Raw genomic sequence first — 20,329 nt, forward strand, 5'->3', positions numbered from 1 at the left:
CCTCCAGATTATCCAATATTGGATCTCGTCGTTCAAGAAAAGATGAAAACCATGACAATGCTGAACCTGAAAGAAGTGTACCAATGAATCTAACTTGTGACCCTGGAGTTGGATAGCTCTGGGGTTGAAGTTCAATCACTAGTTGGACCTGATTGATGAATCCTCGAAACTTGGATCTGGTACCATCAAACTTCTCGGGCAAGGCAACTCTCGGTTCTCTAACACTCGAAGGGTGTTCTATTCTGGGAGAAGGGACATGGTTTGGTGCAGATGTTGAAGCAGCCCCAATCATCTCTATATCTTCACTTCCTACCATTCTTGTTGCTCCTTGTGGTGGTAAATTGAGTTGATGCATCGCAAGCATTAACTCCCTCAATTGTTCTTGCATCTGTGCCATTGCACTCTTCATTTCAACAAGCTCTGCCATAGTAGCACTTAGAAAAGAGAAGATGTCTAATAACGCTCAAAATAGAAGAGAGGAATTGATAACAAAGAAAATACTAAGAACAATATCAGTTTAAAAGAGGGTAATCCGTAACTTCTAATGCGCTTATGTCTTATCAAGAAAAAGGGGTAATCCACTCTTAATCAAGAAAAGACAAAGCTCTGATATTGTAAGTGTACTCTTGTCAATCTGTCAAGGACAAGAACTCGATGAAAGCTAAAGAGTAAGTGAGACTCTTCTCAAAAAGAAATAGGACAAAATAGAAATATGTATATTAAGAAAGAAACTGGAATGGCTATTGCCAAAATACAAGAAAACTAGAGACCCTTGAAACTAGACTAGAAGCAAGAAAGGAGTTGACAAGAGTGAAGAGGGCTTCACTCTTGCCTCTATATATACTATCTAACTAGAAGCCACGTGGCGATGTTCTATAAGACCTCCAATATATGTTGACTTTCTAGGCCACATGCCTTTGCTTGCAAGGCAAGTTTTCTATGGATGGACCACGTAGTTAGCTTGTTCTTTAAGCTTCCAACATGCGTGGCACATGGCTAACTTGTTGACCAAGTTTCTAACCTAAAAGTCAACTATAGACTCCTATAAAGTCAAAGCAGCGTCTATGAAGCTTCTAAGAAGCTTCTCTAGAAGATATTACATAATTAACCTACTTTTACATACTTTTATCTATTCATATAGGTAATTATATGTATGTCCGTGACAAATAGTAAAGAACATGCAATGTTTTTTGGACTTTGCCAATTATTATCATATCTTCATTAATAATTTTTTTCAAATTGTAGCTTCACATACATGTTTGACTTGTAAAGACAAATTTAAGTAGAATAAAGAAGTCGAAGCATCGTTAGATACTTTCAAAAAAGAATTTACTTCTACATCAATCATATATTGTGTTGACTTCTTATAGGTATTTTTCATGGAAATAGATGTATCATATTTTGTTTTAAGTGTAATATTATTGCAAATGGAAGCAAATGACAAACTCCATCTAGTAGCTTTCTATTACAAAAAAAATTCAATAATTATGAGATCCACAATAAAGAGCTACTTGTAATTGTAGATTCATTTGATGAATGGCTTCATTATTAAGAAGGTGCCTCAAGTCTAATCACTGTATATATAGATCATAAGAACCTCAAGTATTTCATGTCAACACATTTCTTGAATCGTTGCCAAACTCATTAGAGTATGTCTTTATCAAGATTTGATTTGAAGATAATTTATTGACTCAAAAAACAACAAAGTTTGTTGAACACATTTTTTAAATGTTCTTATCTTGCACCAAAAGAAAAAAATGCATCTTTTGATCAACAAAGAATGATTCTCTTGAAGTCAAAATATTTTCACCTTCGAGCAACAAAATCAACATTGATTGTTGATTCAATGTCTGCCAAGCAAATTCAATCAAGTATGTCCTTTGATCCTCTTATCTATGATAATAAGATTTTTTTTCTAAGTATTATGATACTTCCAAGTTCAAATTCAAGAGTAATCTACATTATTTTGAAGAATGATTATACATTCCAGAAGATGGAACATGATTGTATATTCTTCAAACTTGTCTTGACTTTCCAACAGTCAAACATTTTGGATATAATAAGACTTTGGAGCTAATATCAAGAAAATTTTGGTGGCTTCAAATATAGAAGGTAGTGAAAGACTTTGTATAATTATGTGATATTTGCTAAAGATTCAAAACTCCTTGCCATTGATTTTATGGACTTTTTAGCTACTATCTATTCTAGAACAATCATGGTCTTTTGTTTCTATGGATTTTATCATAGATCTTCTAATCTCAAGTTCATATGATTCTATATTTATGGTAGTAGATTATTTTATTAAGATGGCACATTTTATACCATGTACAAAATCTATCATAGGTGAAGAATTGACTAAGCTTTTTCTTAACAATATCTACCACTATCATAGATTATCCAAAGATATTATATTAGATAGATGGATTCAATTTATATTAAGATTTTAGAGAATCCTTTTGAATATTTTAAAGGTGGATATAAAACTCTCTTTGGCTTTTCATCCTCAAATTGATGGACAAACAAAATGAGTGAATTTAGTTTTAGAGTAGTATTTGAGGTATACCATCAACTATTATTAGGATTATTGGATAACTCTTTTATCATTAATAGAGTTTGCATACAATAATTTGGTATATTATTCTACTTAATAAATATCTTTCTTTGCCAACTATCATCTACAACTTGATACTTTTGATTTTTCAAAAGTTGATAATCTTATGGCAAAAGATTTAGCAAATTTATTGTTAGAAGTATATGTAAAAATAAATGTCCAATTAAACAAAGCTTAAGAATGATAAAGATTAATGCATATGCCTATTACAAAAAACAACCACAATTCAATGTAAGTAATAAAGTATGATTATTTTGTTGCAATATCAAGACTATTTATTATTGTAACAAATTGGACTATTGTAGGCTTGGACCTTTTCTTATTAATAAACAAGTCAATCTTGTTGCTTATCAATTATATCTATTAGAATCTATGAAGATCCACCCCATATTTCTCATATCCCTTCTTGAGCTATATAAAATAGTAAATATCTTGGAAAGAAGATAAATGCTACCTTTTCCTATAGAAGTGGATAATAAACAAGAGTTTAAGGTGGAAGAAGTGATAGATTCAAGGCAGCAATTATTAGATTCAAATCAAGAGCTTTTATTTGCATACTTACCAAACAAGATATTACAGTTGCCACAACCTTCAAGATAATAAAATCAAAATGAAGATCTTCAAGAACAACATATCTTTCTTTAAATAGATGGCAGGATATAACATGTTTGATATCATGAATTTTGAAGAGACTCTAGATGTTTGGTGGTTTTATTAGAGATAGAAACAACTTTTGATAGTATTCCAAATGTTTTATTTGAAAGAAGTTATGAAGGCCTCAATAATGACTAAAAAATAGGATGGTCTTCTTTCTTTGGTATAAGATACTATTGATGGCTGAGAAGACCTATCATCCATCTTTGAAGAGAACAAAGATCAAAGTATGTCGCAAATATAATTTGCTGCATCTTGGATTTTCCCAATATATGAAGATCGCTCCTTGTGAAATTTATTCCTAGAAAGAAGAGTAATGCCACATATATACATAGGTACTCTAATTAATACCTATATGATTAGATAGAAATAGATAAAAGTAGATAAAATTAGTTTAATTTCATAATATCTTCTAGAAAAGCTTCCTAAAAGCTTCATAGATATTGTTTTGACTTTATATGTAATTGTAATTGATTGATAGGTTAGAAACTTTATCACATGCTGATAGCTTACAAAATAAGCTAATTATGTGGCGTACATATAAAAAACTTGCGTTGCAAGTTAAAAAAACGTGTCTTACAAAGTCAACATGTTTTAAAGGTCCTATATGATATCGCCAAATAGCTCCTAATTAAGAGTATATATGGAGGCAAGAATAAAGCCTTTTTCATTCTTGTCAATACCTTTCTAATCCTTAGTCTTATTTTAAGGCTTTTTAGTCTTCTTGTTTTTAACATTAGCCATTTTTGTTCAATATTATATCATCTTTGAGTGACTTTCTAGTTCTTTTTAGTGATATAAGAATGTATTGAAGATTTTCTTTCTTCAAGATTCATCTCCTTGATATATGAATCTTAAAAAAAGAAGTCCTCAATATACTCTTATATCACTGAAATGAACTAAAAATTCACTCAATGATAATATATTATTGAACTAGAATGGCTATTGCCCAAAATAAGAAGACTGAAAAGTTGTAAAAAACTAGAATGAAGAAGGCTTCACTCTTGCTTCCATATATAGTCTTAACTAGGAGCTATGTGGCAATATCCTACAGGACCTCCAAAATGTGTTGACTTTGTAAGATACATATCTTAATTTATTAGGTAAGTTTTCTATATGTATGCCACATTACTAGCTTATTCCTCAAGCTATCAACACGTGGTTAACTTCTTGACCAAGTTTCTAACCTATCAATCAACTACAAATACATGTTAAGTGAAAGCAACATCTATAAAGCTTCTAGAAAGCTTCTCTAGATGGTATTATGATATTAACATATTTTTATCTATTTTTACCTGCTTCTACTTAATTATATAGATATTTATTAGAATACTTATATATATCCGTAATATCATGTCCTTGAAAACCTATTGCAAAGAATAACATTAATTCCACTTTAGCAATAAGATATGGTTACTTCATCATAATATCAAAACCAATTGCCTTTATAATAAGTTGGATTATTGTGAACTTTGACCATTTCATATTTTTGAACAAATTAATCTATTTACTTACTGATTATATCTAGTAAAATTTATAAGAATGTATATTACATTTTATATTTTTTTTCTTAAGCCATATAAGACAATGGATATTCAAAAAAGAATACATGCCATCTTTTCATATAGAAGTAAATAATAATTAAGAATTTAATGTTAAAGAAGTCTTAGACTCAAAAGAAGTCAAAGTAATTAGAATATCTTTTTTATTGGCTCAAATATGATATTAATGAATGCACATGTAAGCCATGTAAGAATCTAGCAAATACAATATAGAAGGTCAAAGCTTTTCATTGACAACATCCATTGAAACCAAGATAAAGAATTAAACAATGCTTTCCCATAAATAAAACAAAGTTTAATAAAGCTTGAATTCCATACTTCATTTTTAATTATGGTTTTTTTGTATTTGTGGCACTAAAAAGATAAAAATAAAAAATAAAATAAAATAAAAACTACAACTTTTAGATTTAACTCAAAAGATATTATTTGTTGAATTATTGAATAAAAAATTACAATTGTTATAGCCTTCAAAACAACATAATTGAAATAAAAACCTATAAGAATGACATATTTTTCTTTAAATTGATGGCAAGATACAATATATTTGGTATTACGATCTTGGAAGAGATTATAATGTTTGATGATATTAATAGAAGTGAAAATATTTTTTGATGGTATTCCAAAGGTTTTATTTAAAGTTATTTAGGCTTCAAAAATGATCAAATATCCTAATATCAAAGAGTATCAATGGCTGAGAGGACCTACCAACTACTTTAAAAAAAAAACAAAGATTAGATTATGTCGCAAATACAATTTGTTGCATCTTAAACTTCTTCAATATATGAGCACTTTTTTACATGGAATTCATCCTTATAAAGGAAGATAATATTACAATTTTATATATTTATTTCAAAAATTATTGATGTAATATGAATAGGTAGAAGTAAGTAATAGTAAATAAACTTGATAATATCTTATGACGAGGCTTCTTAGAATATAGTTGCAAATTTTATTTTTTTAATAAGTATCTATATATGATTGATAGATTGAAAATTTGGCCAATAAGTTGGCTATATATTATACATATTGGCTACTTATAGTACAAATTTGACATATAGAGCACATATAGAAAACTTATCTTGCAAATTAGATATATGTCTTGTAAGTTGGACAAGTGTTAGAGGTCTTATACAACATCATTACATAACTTATGTTTGGATAGTATATGTAGAAGTAAGAGTGAAGTCTTTCTTATTCTTGTCAATTTCTTTCTTATTTTTAGTCTAGTTTCAATGTCTTTAGATTTCTTATCTTTTGGCAATAGCCATTTTAATTTCTTCTAAAATATACATATTTACTTATTTCTATTTTTTATATTTTTTTAAGAAATACCACACTTATTTATTTATGATTGTTGAATTTTTTTTCTAAACAATTTGTTGATTAAGATCTAAGATATTAATCACAAGATTAAAACTAAATATATTAACAACATTATAATGTCCTAGAATAAAGGCCCAAATCTTGTGAAATATAAGATAGGAATTTGTAGGATGATGAATTTCTATAAAAATTTGAAATACCTAATAAGGTTACAAAATCATTACATACATTATTATGTTGTTATATGTATGTATTTTAAAGTTTATTTTAATATGAAGTAAAAATAAAGTAATTAAATTAAATTAAATTAATTATATTTTTCATGAATTATTTTAATAAAAAAATAATATCATATCTTTTAAGGAGAAAATATGTTTTTAAGCATCATATATTTTTAATTATATCTCAAACTAATATATAAAATTTGATAATTAATATTAAGTACTTTAGTTTAAATAATAAAAATACTGACATATATATTTTTATATATACATATATTTATACATATATACATATATTTATATATTTATACATATATTTATATATTTATACATATATTTATACATATATACATATATTTATATATATATACATATATTTATACATATATACATATATTTATATATATATACATATATTTATACATATATACATATATTTATATATATATACATATATTTATACATATATACATATATTTATATATATACATATATTTATATATATACATATATTTATACATATATACATATATTTATACATATATATATATATTTATACATATATACATATATATATTTATACATATATACATATATATATTTATACATATATACATATATATTTATACATATGTACATATTTATACATATATACATATATATTTATACATATGTACATATTTATACATATATACATATATATACATATATACATATGTATATTTATACATATATACATATATACATACATACTTTACAATCTTATTTATATTTTAATTATTTTTTATTTTAATAAATTTTATATTATAATTTTTAAAATAACTTTAAAAATAACATCTATTTTTTTGAGATAAAATAAATATTAAGTTAAGAGATTAAATAATATAATTATTCACATAGTTCCAATTATGATATTTAAAAAAATATATATATTTATCAATAACTAGAAAATAAAAAAATAAATAATAAGAAAAAATATGTACTTAGATTATGTATTTTATTTTATAAAAAAAATATGGTGTTATTTTATTTTTTAAAATTATGAAGTTTATAGATTTTGTTTTTAAATATGTGTTGGCTATTTATATATATATTTTTTTTATATTCAATTTTATTTTTGGAAATGATGATATATATATAGAACATATTTTAAGTAGATTCATAAATAATTAACATAAAATCAACTATAAAATTACATAAGATTTTTTTTTTATTAATATCAATTACAGGTTGGTTGTTATAATATACTTTGAAAAAAAATACTTGTTTAAAAATTATAAAATTTCTTACATTTTCATTCTTATGAATTATTTTTTCTATTTATAATGAAATGTTATTTATATTGATAATATTTTTAAATAATTGTGGACTGTTCATTTGTGTGTGTGTGTGAGAGTGTGTGTGTATATATATACTAAATTCATAGAGTTGCAACAGAAAGTTGTCAAAATAAATTCATGCTTTATCAATCTATTTATTGCATATCCTTATTATCTTTTCAATGACATTTATATTATTCTATTTGAATCCAAATAATGAAATTGTAAAATTATGAGTTTTTAAAATAAATTTTGAATTTAATTGTAAATATAACAATAAAAATCTTCAATACAAAAAAAATATCTCATACATAATTTTCATTTCAAAAATATATTTATGTCTAAAAACTATGTATATGCAAACATACACGTCTTAACAACCTTAAAAATTATATATTCAATTAGAAATTTATATATTTTCTTAAAGAAACTTTTTAGAAACATTAAAATAATAAAATATTTTAAGCATGGATTTTTGCAGCAATTTTGTTAATTCTTGTGACTTTATTTCTTTTCAATTAGCTCATGAGACTTAGCAAGAATTTTATCAAAAAAATTTATTATTATAACGTTTGCAGGTTTGAAATTATTTCTTTAATTTTAAAAAGAAATTAAGTAATTCTCAAGAAAAAAGCATCTATTTTTAATCTGTTCATATTTACTTTAATTTCAACAAGTCATTCAAACTTGCTTCTTGAAGTTATTTAGTATTTCAATCATAATAACACCGTCAGAGTATTTGAGTCATTCTTTTAATACATATAAAACATAAAATGTAATAAACTAATCATTTGATAAATATTCTTTTACTCTACCTTTAGAATGACTACGTGTTTAAAAAACTTTATTTTATTAGAAATGATTACTTAAATAATTACATCACACAAGACTATAACCATCTTGCACTTATTGATTACTATGGCTATTTTGGTCCATTACATTGCATACTCTCAACTTTCACACAAAACTAAAAACTTTACTTCCATAAGCAAAAAGTCAAAAATCAAAGAGGATATCCTGGTCTTCACCTCTTGCCTCTTCGTATACTAAATTTACACCAACTTTCCAAGCCTCTAAAACCTTAATTCTTCATACATTTCCATAACCCACCAGTTTTTGTTGACTTCCATGTCCATTGACTTTTATTATCACTTCTTAATATATGCATCCATTGATTTTTGCACACAATTGGCTTCTACCTTTGGTTGATTTGGCATGTGGGCATTGGAGCAAACACTTGCTATGATTAGTGAATATTTCATTGTGGCCTGTACCTCAGTGGAACAAGGACTCTCTGCTCTTGGAACTGATGTTTTACCCATTCTTTAATCTGTGATATTTCTCAATTAGGCACATTGAAAAGGAGATATGAAGAGGCTGAGCGGCCATTGACTATACATGCAGTGTTTGATGTCATTGCTTGCCTCTGTCAAACCCTTCATCCCAGATGTAGTGTGAAACCATCATCTGGCTTGCTAATTGTTCAACTTCAAGTTTGACCTAAAATAAAGATGGAGAAGAAAAAGTTTCAATTCATTGACTGTTAACAAATCCATTCAGCAACTTCCTATGAAGTTTATTGCATGCCATCATTCTCTTGGCCACCACCAGTCAATAAACAAACAAACAAACATATAATAAGCATTGAAAAAATGAATGAGAAGAACACAACTTTCTTCCTCCTCTTTCAAAAAAGTCACAGAAAGAATGTTGAAAATTTTACAATTCTTTGGATATAAGTAGTTTCAAAAATGGTTGATAAGAATCTTTTAGAATCAAATAGAAAAGTCCATCAAAACTTGGTCCAACATTGACAGAATTCAAATCCACATTTGCCACATGTAGAGAGAACTTGAAATGACATCATACTCAGGCAACACTTGTGAGGCAAAGGACCACATCCATGTTTGGTGAGGAAATAGGACATTCCAAAGTGCAGGAAAAGCAGCAAGTTAAAAGGAAAATGAGGAGGGTGAATCACTCTGATCAGAGTGATGACATGAAAGGTAGCTACTTTGAAGCTTAAATTTTGATATATATATATAGAGAGAGAGAGAGAGAGGTTTATGACCACATTGCTGAGATCAGCAAAGTTGGCTAATATGGGAATATAATTGAGTAAATGCATGCCATTCCTATTACCCCCTTGTCCAATTCAATCAAAACCATCCCATGGGCATCAGATTTGCTTCTTAATTTTCAATTTATACTTTTGATGTTTCATCAATCGAAATCTCGTCTTGTGAATTCTAATTCTTACCATATGTGTTTTGCCTTCTCCAATTCATGAAGAAAAAAAGGTGCTCCAGTGAGGGAAGTATGTGGCAGTCAATTTGTTCAACTAATTATAGGCATTGATGATTGTAGATTAAAATATATTTTTCCCATGCATGAAGACCTGATGTTTCCTGTCCCTGTAATTTTGGAACTGACAACACTACTTTCTTTTTTGTGGATAAAATGCAGTGAATGATAGAAAAAAAAATGTATGTGCATGTACACATAGACAAATTGAAAAGAAACATGTAAGAAGCAAATAAATGAGTCACACATGTGTCACACATAGTTAAAATTAGACTTGTATCATTTATGTTGAATAAGTGATAATGGCATGTGTTTGGGAGGCACATTGATCTTTTGTTTTGAGCAATAATACATTTAGAACCATCTGAAAATAATATACTGCTAAATTTACAAACATGCTGTGTCCCACACTTTAACATGTGTGTATGGCAAACCTTGTTAGTATTGTTATCACAACTACAATATCTAGCTTATGATGATGTTATTAATTTGGTATTTTTTCTGGTGTGCACTGATTTGGGAAAAAATGTAGCCATCCTCAAACAGCAGTAAGACACTGAATTGTGAAGAAATCAATCAAACTAGCAAGCAAAGACAAAGACAAAAAGAACAACAATAATAACGAAAAAAAACCTGACAATGAAAATAAAAAGTTCATGTAAAATAAAAATATAAAATTCTTGTGATATTCTTGTGTAATAATGGTCTATTGTGAAGAAGAATAAAATGAAGAATGATCGTTGCGCATGCAAGAAAGAAAATGAATATATTGAAGAAGTTGAAATTTGGAATAACTCAAGGCAATCAACACACACACACACATACAAATATATATATATATATATATATATATATTTATTTATTTATTTAAGCAGAAACTTGTGTTGTTGGGCGCCACAATCTCTTGCACTGTCATTCATCCATTGTTCATGTATATTTGGCCAACAAGAAGGCTTCTTTATGTCTTTTATCTTGTACCCAAGCTGTTATATATAATAGATATATTTTTGGGTCCTCTGAGAGCGGAGTGCAATTCTGTAAGCCAATTCAACGCCACCGTAACTGCAGCCTTCAGGCATTTGGGGAGGATCCTTGACCACTCACTGCCATTAACCGCTCACTCACTCACCCTCCTCACTGTAAAGCAAAAGCTGAAACTTCGCAACTAGGACGTGGGTGACGTGGAGTGATACCCCTAACAAATACGCGATCGAATCTTTGTATGGATTTCAATATCCCCTAAGACGTAAATTGTACGTATCAGAACCTCGGTATAATGTTGTGTATGCCGACCTTTCAGAAAGTGCCAAAATTGTATTGTCATCAAGGTTGCGCCTTTTTGCAGGTGAGCTTGCATGCTCCTCGTGGCTCCTTCCTTCTCCTTGACCTTCATTCATCCATTCATCATCCCACATTCACCAGTATGCATTCATCCACGTTTGGAAGGAAGGAAGGAAGGAAGGAAGTGCCCCTATGTCCGCGAATTTGCCTTCCATTGGCTGTTGCTTTTTCTTGCCCCTTGTTGGCTCACTTTTCAACGTGACTTTTTTGTGGAGTCCTGATTCTATATGGAATCGGTCGCCTCAGTTTGACTTGGAGAGTTCTAGGGTTTGAAACTTGTGTCGGGGATTGCCTTTGGGATCGTGGTAATTATACATGCTTGAGTTGTGCAAAGGGGGAGAATTTAGAAGAGGGTTTGTTGAGACTTGAGATGTATTTTTTTAAATGGTAGCTTTATTTTGAATATAGTAGGAAAAAAAACATCAAATCGTTTTTGTAGTTTTTTAAAGATTAATTAGATGAATGTATGAAGAAAAAATTATTATTTTTGTGATATGCTAAAAGATAATATAATATATATGTTTTTCTTATATAATATATTTTTATTTATGTAGTTGATTTTTTTGAGTTTGATGATTTGGAAATTCTAACTTTGAACGTCATATCTTTCTTCTTATTTTTCTATTTAATCTATATACTATGAATTATATTCAAATATTTATAAATATATTATATCTGATACACATTCTGATAAAATTCTAAATGCTTATCTGTTTACGAATTTTTTTTAGCTCAAAATTATTTTAATTTTAAAATTTTGTTTTTCTCTTATCATTTTCATAATATTAGTATTTATTTAAAATAATTTATATTACATATGAAATTTACACAGTTTCTTACTATTACATTTAAAATTGGAGTATTTATAATTGTATATATCACAAAAATATCTACAAAAATGTAAATATAACATATTAGAAATGATGTTAAAAAATATAACCTTAAAGACATAAAAATATTATTAGAAAAAAATACAAATTACTTATTATGTATAGAATTTGGTTAAGTAGGGAAAAAAAGAAAAAAAGAAAAAATGATAAATCCATAGAAACAATTATTTGGTGAACATAAATAGATAAGAATTTGAGAAAGGAAGTTAGTGGTATCTATTCAACTCCAACTACTACCAATTTACACCCTTTCAAACCCTTCTTTCTTTAGGACCAAATGCAATATTAATAGAAGATAGAAGCATTGAGCCTTTGCTGCACTTTGGGCATGGCAAATTCATTAAAAGACAGAAAAATCTAACAAATGAATACCAAAATAATACTATCAAAAAGTTTTGATAATAAAGATCATGTGTTTGTACATATTTACAGAGTGTAAGTTTGAAACGTTTAGAATGCATATATATATATATATATATATATATTCAATTTTCTTAATTTTTTTCTTAAAAAAAATATTTTAGAAAATCTGATTTTATCAATCTAATTATATAAAGATTTTCATTAAATTTCTACAACATTTCTACAAAATCTTCTATAAATAATTTTCAAGAATTTTAAAATAAAGAAGATACTATGTTAATATTTTTTTAATAAGTGTTTCCATTAAATATTCTTTTCTATTTTATTTGAATACATTAATTAATTTATAGTTGTTAAAGAATGTTCCATCAACATATGGATATAAAGATTATTATTTCTTAATATTTTATAATATCATATTCTAATATTTTGATATATTTATTTTAAAATTGAATACTATTTGTGATTAAAAATAATTATTTTATTTTATTTTTGATATGTGTTTATTATTATTTCTTCAGTATTGGATTAACATAATAAAATATTTTTTACTTTTAGTTATATAATTTAAATTATGAGTTATTGTATATATATATTAATGTCTTTTTAACATATTATTTTTTAAATATCCATTTTTGTATAATAAAACTATCCATAATTATCAACATTTTGCATCATTGATAAAAAATTGTTACAGCAACAAAGAAATATTGTAAAAGAATGAATTATTTAATATGACATTGTATGACACAAATAATTGAGTAGATTGATAAAATAAAAAAATTAGTAGAAAGAGAAAGAAAAATAATTTCTTTGCATCTAAATAAAATTTAAAAAAACTTTTGATATCAACATGTGGAGTGACACACATGTGAAGAAAACGATTTAAAAAAAATATTTTGAAACACAAAAATAGTCTCAAAGTAAATAACGAAGAAAAAAAAATTTAAAAAGGGAAAACTCAGAGTGCTAAATTTCTTTATGAAGATAGAATAGATCTTCTATGGTCAAGAAAACACTAAAATTTAGAAACCAAATGAAATGTAATTAAAATTAAAAAAGAATCCGCAACTTTAAAATAATGCTCAATAGAATCATAACACACATTTCCCCAAACCCATTGTACTCAAATAACAAGAAGCAGATACTGACATTTATATTCTAAACTGCACCCAAAGGGAAATAGGATGTTAAGACACTAGCAATTCACAATCCTCCTATTCAGTAATGTAATGCGGCATCTTCACTCTATCCATGTCAACAAGAGAAAAAAGCATAAAACGATGGTTGAGTAAACAAGAGCATCCTACAAACAAGAGCGGAGCGTTTTATTTTAATAACAAACGCCACATTTGGACCAAAGCTTTGTTGTTTCCGGGGGACAGTGAAGACGTAGCCGAGGTTGCAAAACTCAGAGAGGCGCGACGCTAGAGCAGCGTTTCCGATGGCGCGATGCGAGCAACCTGAGACGCGAGGGCGGGCCCCGCGCGTGAGCAATCTCGTCACCGGCATCGAGGATTCACCTGGTGATGGACCCAACTGAGGGGGGTGGTCGTGGCTTGGGATCGCGGACCCCACCGGAATCCTTCGCAATTGGTTCGTGGTAGTGAGTGGCTACTAAACCGGGCGCGGCACTGCAAGCACCCGCTGGATATTCCCCGAAAGTACAGTCTCCGTAACGAAGCTAAACAATGGGTCACGACAGGAGGTCCGGAACCACACTGGAAAGTGTTCTCCGTCGAGGGTCAGAAGGTGGGGACTCATTCATTTCGCCATAAAAGCTTTAGATTCATGCGGTTAATAAAAATGCCAAGGCCGCCAATTGTATTTACTCCCTCTTCATCCACCAGCTCTGGAATACTAATCTCTCTCCCCGCTGAGTGATTGAGTGCGTCCTTTGACGTGCAAGACCACTGACCGGGCCACCGAGCCTGCCGGCCTCATAAAAGCGATTCATCTGCCCCATCTCTACTGCATTACTTCCCCTGTCAGGTCTCTGACGATTCACGAGTCGCTAGTCTCGGTTGTGTGAGGATAGTTTCTTAAGTAGTACCAGTTGAAGCCTTTGGTTTTGATTTAGTGGCAGTCGGTGGTTGTCCATTTGTTGTGGGTTAGCTCTGTGCAGATACAGCTGTAGTGGAGTGCGGTGGTGCTGAGAGGTAGTCGCCATGGCTCAGGGAAGATGCAGTGCAATGCTGGCTGTAGCGCTTCTCGTGGTTAGTGCCGCGGTGGTTGCTCAGGCTGTCACTTACGACGTGCCGCGGTGGACCGTCCCTGCGGCTGCAAACGCAGATGTTTATACTACTTGGGCTGCGAATGTTTCCAATTTCCTTAAGCCAGGAGATGTATTGGGTAAGTTTGCCTACAGTTCGGCATCTGAGTTTTGCTACTAATGTGGGTCGATTACGTTTTTTTTAGTAATTCAGTTACAATTTTTATCGCCATTTTTATTGCCTTTCTGTTTTATTAATAAAAATTTCCTCCCTTTTCCTTCCTGGAAGAGTAGTGTCTTCCTCTTATTCTTGTAGGGTTCCACGCAGTATGGGATTGCTAAATCTCGAGATCAAGTTCTCGTTATTCGGCCTACTCATACAGAAAAATAGTATTGAACTATAGGTCTTAAATCAAAGGCGCTGAAAGTTTGTAGCGGAGCTTATTGGTGGTTGTGCAAGTAGTGAGGGACGCACTTGTTGATGTCGTTCGCAGGCACTGCGCTATTGCTGATGTGCGTGTCAGTATGAGCGTTTAGATTTTTACCTTGGGCGAAAGAGAGTTGTTTTGGTTAGACTTCTGGTGTAGGTACGTACTCCGAGAGCACTTCTTGTATCGGTTGTAGGGAAGTAGTGTGCGCGCTGCCTCGTACATGCCGTCGCAGATGAGAAGGAAAGAGTAAGCCACTTGAGATGTGTGTACTATCTTCGTGGTGGCGCGGCGCATCCTCATCCATGTTCGAATCGGCAGAGTAGTTCTCATCGCTTTAGCTGCGTCTCTTAGCTGTGACAGTGCACATAACGTGGCCTCTAATTCACCTGCATGGAGCCACACCAGTGTTTCGCCATCCTACCCAGATTGCCTAGAACGGAATATATGGACCGGTAATCTGAATCTTTTAAGTATATGAAATGGCTATCAAATTTTCTGTGAACTGTGTCTCCGACACGAGCTCTCATCTTCAGAAATGTTTAAAATATCACCGAGTGTTGGCAGGTTAAGGTCTTCTCATGGCATTTCTGTATTCATGTGCGAGGTCTTTGACGCTGATTGCATTAACCTGAGTTACTGTCTTGCGTTTCCATTTGCATCCTGTCTCTTGCAAATGTGAATTTATGAGATCTCTAATCAGTGGGTTTTGATCGTGGGCAGTCTTCCAGTATTCGGCAGCAGCGCACAACGTGCTGACCCTTGCAACAAAAGCGAACTACGACAATTGCGTTAAGACATCCCCTCTCAACACGACCAGCACCGGGAACGATGCACTCGTAGTCAAAGCGGGAGGTAATTATTTTATCTGCGGTATTCCCACGCATTGCGAATCAGGTCAGAAGGTGGCTGTCAACGTGTCCGCAGCCACCGGAACTCCTGAAACCCCCGGAACTCCTGCAGCTCCCGGAACTCCTGCACCACAGGGACCTTCTTCTGCCACTTCCTTGACTGTTCGTCAGACCTTTGCTGCTGTATCAGTTGCCCTATCCGCTTCTCTCATCATCTGGTAGGCATCAATTAGTTTCTCTGGACGGATAGAACCAGCCTTGGAGGGTCTTATTCCGTTTCAGGGGTGTAATCTCGCTTAGAGGATGTGTGACTGGTGTGCGGACACGAATGTCCTCGCGACCAGGTTAGAGTTTCGATGTGAATTGTGGTGACCTGGCTGAGGTTCAAGTCTTTTGGCGAGGGAGATGGTTGACACTTCTCCTGTATGTCTGTCTACCCTCAGAACATATGAATAGTTGAAATGCAATCGTCTCTGCTTGAGGCTGGTTATTCTCATCATCATGTGCTTGTGGTTTCTGAAGTTGCGTATGAAGAGGACTGTATGTACGAAAAGAAATGCCTATCTCTATGCATTGTGTACGAGCTGAAGCAGACCATTTCACTGTGTCGCTAAGATCAAACTTATGTAGAGCCTGTGCATGGGTGTGTACTCTCATTATGCATCAAACGAATGTGGGCTAATTGAACTTCCGTACCCTTCGCCTGAAGGGGGAAACAGTGTCGTCGTTTAGTGTCCTACCACATTTATTGTCCTTTAAATGTATCCCTGCTTGAAATTCACTACTTGTGATTACTTTTGAAGAAAACGTTCTTGAATGCAGTTAATACAGGTCGAGATGAAATCTTACATGTGAACAATGTGTTGAATAATAGTTTCCGACCAAAATCTCGTAGATACAGCTGCAACGAAGTCAATACACATTGGCATTCGCAATCTTATAACTCTTTCAAATACAATTGTTTATGCAATAATAAGACTAAGCAAATGGCATCGTAATTTTTTCTCAACTTACTGTTCCGAAGTGCGTCGCTCTGTTCACCTAGCACAAAGCTTGCGACAGTTGACCAGTTATGTACTTATCATACAACACATTGTACAGCTGACATCTTCTTCCATGAAAATTTCTCTTGAATCTCACGACGTGTGAAATGGGTGAAGGAGATTCTTCCAAGGAACAGTTGAAATATCGGTATAATGTATTCAGCTCTTACGTAGGAAATTATCTACGACAAGAGGACTGTCCATCTTTCCACATTTCCATTATCACAATTTCGTCAAGTATCAAGTGATTAGACTGGCAACTGGGTACCACAGTAATTGTTCCTTTAGCAGCCAGGGGTTGCTCATGATCTTTGGCGCTGTCCGGCCACCCTCAACAATAGTTTTAATGAGTCTCACAGCCAGCTACCTTCGATAGGTTTGGTGGCTTCTACAAGCACGCTCTGTTTGTGGCGATGGGCTGTGCAATTGTAGCGCACAGATCTACTGAGTCCTGGTCAACATCCAGACTTCAACAAACAAAAATAATAAAAAAATATGGTGCGCCACAATAATTCAACACCATCTTTTCCAGACATATTTTATTCACCACACCCCTGAGAGGTAGGTAGGTGGGCTGCCTACGAGAGTCAATGCAGTGAAACATCTGTTCTGAGGTACAGACGCCATAGCTTCGGCACAAGATGCATTTTGGTGATCTGTTCTCGAAGTCAATCTCCTTTGACCGCGGTTTCCAGTTACCCTTCCTGCTGCAACTACCTGCTACTGTGTATGAAAAAAGAACGATGGGACGAATCATGTGTAACCAAAAGCGTGACAGAAGTACGAATTAGAATGAAAATTAGATAGAATACTGGGGTCCTACAATGCAACCTCATAGCTCATGTTGTTGCAGAGAAGAAGCTAGTAGAACTATTTAAAATTCTATTATGGCTTTGCAACTGTGTGTTTTGTGCCTGTGCTTGGTTCCGCCCTAATCTAATCTAAGGGAGTAAATAGTTGAAAACATTTGTTTTTGTTGAGAATGTTTAAAAAGACACAAGAGTAGTAGTAAGTAATACACACACAAGAGAGTTTCTAAGAAGCAAGAGCTTCAAACAAAATCTATTGATCTGGTTGTGTATTGTATACAAAAGGAGAAGGGGAGAAGATAAATAATTCCTCTCCGCTACATTCTAAATATTGTAGCTATAATATTAACTATAGACTATAGTAAATATTGTGGAGAATGTCAGTTATATTTAATATTCTCAACACTCTTCCTTGCTCATCATAATATTTACATAATATAAAATTTGTATAGAATTATGATCTGTCAACTACTATATATGCTGCCAAATTCCAAAACCTCGCTTATGACATGGATTGAAATGATAAAGCACTTATCAACCAATTTTGATATAGATTGAAGGATTGCGTCAAAGATTTGTTATTAATAATGTCAAAAGTAGAAACTTTGAAATAATTTATTATTCAAGCCATTGCATGCGACAATCATTTATTTCAAAGGCATCAAGAAGAAACATTTGATTAAAGAAGAACAAATCAAGTAATGGTGGCAGCTTCCAAGTTTTGTGAAACGTATTCATCAAAGCCGGAATCAATGCAAATTGATATGATACATATTAGACCTTTCACGAAGCAAGAAAAGATTCAATGTCACCAAGAGAGGTTGTTTTTATATTGTAGAGAAGCTAAATATACTACTCAACATTATTCAAAGAAGTAATGCACTTATAAAATAAAGAACACTCTTACCAAAGAAGATATTGTGTTGGAAAACAAGTTTTTCTAGCTACAATAGAGACCGTGCGGCTGGAATCATGTGCAACACCTAGTAAAGGTCCTATCCTCTCTTCTAACCCATCACCTTGTTTTATAATAAAAATATATTTAGGACCTAATAATCACAAAGTCTTTGCCTTGTTAGATTCAAGAGCCTCAGCATATTTTATAGACAAAGATTTTGCCAAAAATATCTTAAGTGAAGAAAATTAAATCCGTACATGTAGAAGTCATAGATGATCGTTTATTGTCTTTTGAAAATGTTATCCATGAAACTATTCCTTTAAATGTAGCAATTAAAGATCATAACATCGTAGTAGTATTTAATGTAATAAAATCTTCCTCCAATCTAGTCATTTTAGGATTATCATGGCTAAAAAAATATAACCTTCAAATAGATTAGATTTCTTGTAATCTTAACTTTTCTGATAGTATAATCCAAGATTGCGTTATTAAAGTAGAAGTATGTAAGTCTATTAAGTCCAAACCTTTACTAGTAGGTGCAACAGCTTTCATGCATGCTACAAAAGAAGGATCATCTTTTACTATATATGCTACATCCATTTCTAATGGTGAAACAACGTCGAGTGGTATTCTTAATCAATATCAAGAATTCTAAGATGTTTTTGAAAAGAAGAATGTAGATATTCTCTCCGAGCATCAAACTTATGATTGTTCAATTGATCTGCAAGAAAGAGCTCAACCACCATTCGAATCAATCTATAGCTTATCACAAAATGAGTTGGCTGCATTAAAGGAATATATTGATGAGAATTTGGCAAAAAACTTCATACGCCATTCTAAATCTCCAACCGAGGCTCCTATCTTATTTATGAAGAAGAAAGATGGATCTCTACAAATATGTATGGATTATCGAGGACTCAACAAGATCACCATAAAAAATAGGTATCCTTTGCCTTTAATTTCAAGACTTTTTGACCAACTCAATCAAGTAAAGATCTATACCAAAATAGATCTATAAGAAATATACAACTTAGTTCGTATCAAAGAAGGAGATGAATAGAAGACTACTTTTTGAACTAGGTATGGACATTTTGAATATAATGTCATGCCTTTTGGACTCACGAATGTACCGGCCACTTTTTAACATCTTATGAATGATATTTTTTGTGATTTTTTAGATGATTTTGTTGTTTACTATTTAGACTACATTCTAATCTACTCTAAGAACACAGAATAACATGAGCTTCATGTTCGTTGCGTGTTACAAAAACTTAGAGATGTAGGATTATATGTCAAGTTGAAAAAGTGTGTATTCCATACTACTCAAGTTGACTTTTTAAGATACATCATTTCTAACAAAGCTATATGATGGATCCCAAGAAGGTTCAAACTATCATAGATTGAAAGATTTTAAGAATAGTATGAGATGTGCAATGTTTTTTGGACTTTCTTAATTACTATCAAATCTTCATTAAGATTTTTTTTCAAGTTGTAGCTCCA

The 20,329-nt window shown here is 31.4% G+C and overlaps 1 protein-coding gene and 1 long non-coding RNA gene across 2 annotated transcripts; both read left to right on the forward strand.

Annotated features, from left to right (window-relative positions):
- The first annotated feature begins 7,359 nt into the window (after positions 1-7,359).
- On the forward strand, positions 7,360-10,992 carry LOC141045346 (uncharacterized). Its single transcript, XR_012217410.2, has 3 exons — positions 7,360-9,696; positions 10,157-10,215; positions 10,527-10,992. It is a non-coding gene; the product is annotated as an uncharacterized LOC141045346 (long non-coding RNA).
- Positions 10,993-14,572: 3,580 nt separating this feature from the next.
- LOC112281611 (stellacyanin) lies at positions 14,573-16,578 on the forward strand. Its single transcript, XM_024518265.3, has 2 exons — positions 14,573-14,940; positions 15,952-16,578. The coding sequence occupies exons 1-2, from the start codon at positions 14,757-14,759 to the stop codon at positions 16,299-16,301; spliced, it is 534 nt and encodes a 177-aa protein (XP_024374033.1). The 5' UTR covers positions 14,573-14,756; the 3' UTR covers positions 16,302-16,578.
- The last annotated feature ends 3,751 nt before the right edge of the window (positions 16,579-20,329 follow it).

The sequence above is a fragment of the Physcomitrium patens genome, chromosome 4 (assembly GCF_059467195.1).
Source record: "Physcomitrium patens ecotype Gransden chromosome 4, ASM5946719v1, whole genome shotgun sequence".
Classification (NCBI taxonomy): Eukaryota; Viridiplantae; Streptophyta; class Bryopsida; order Funariales; family Funariaceae; genus Physcomitrium; species Physcomitrium patens.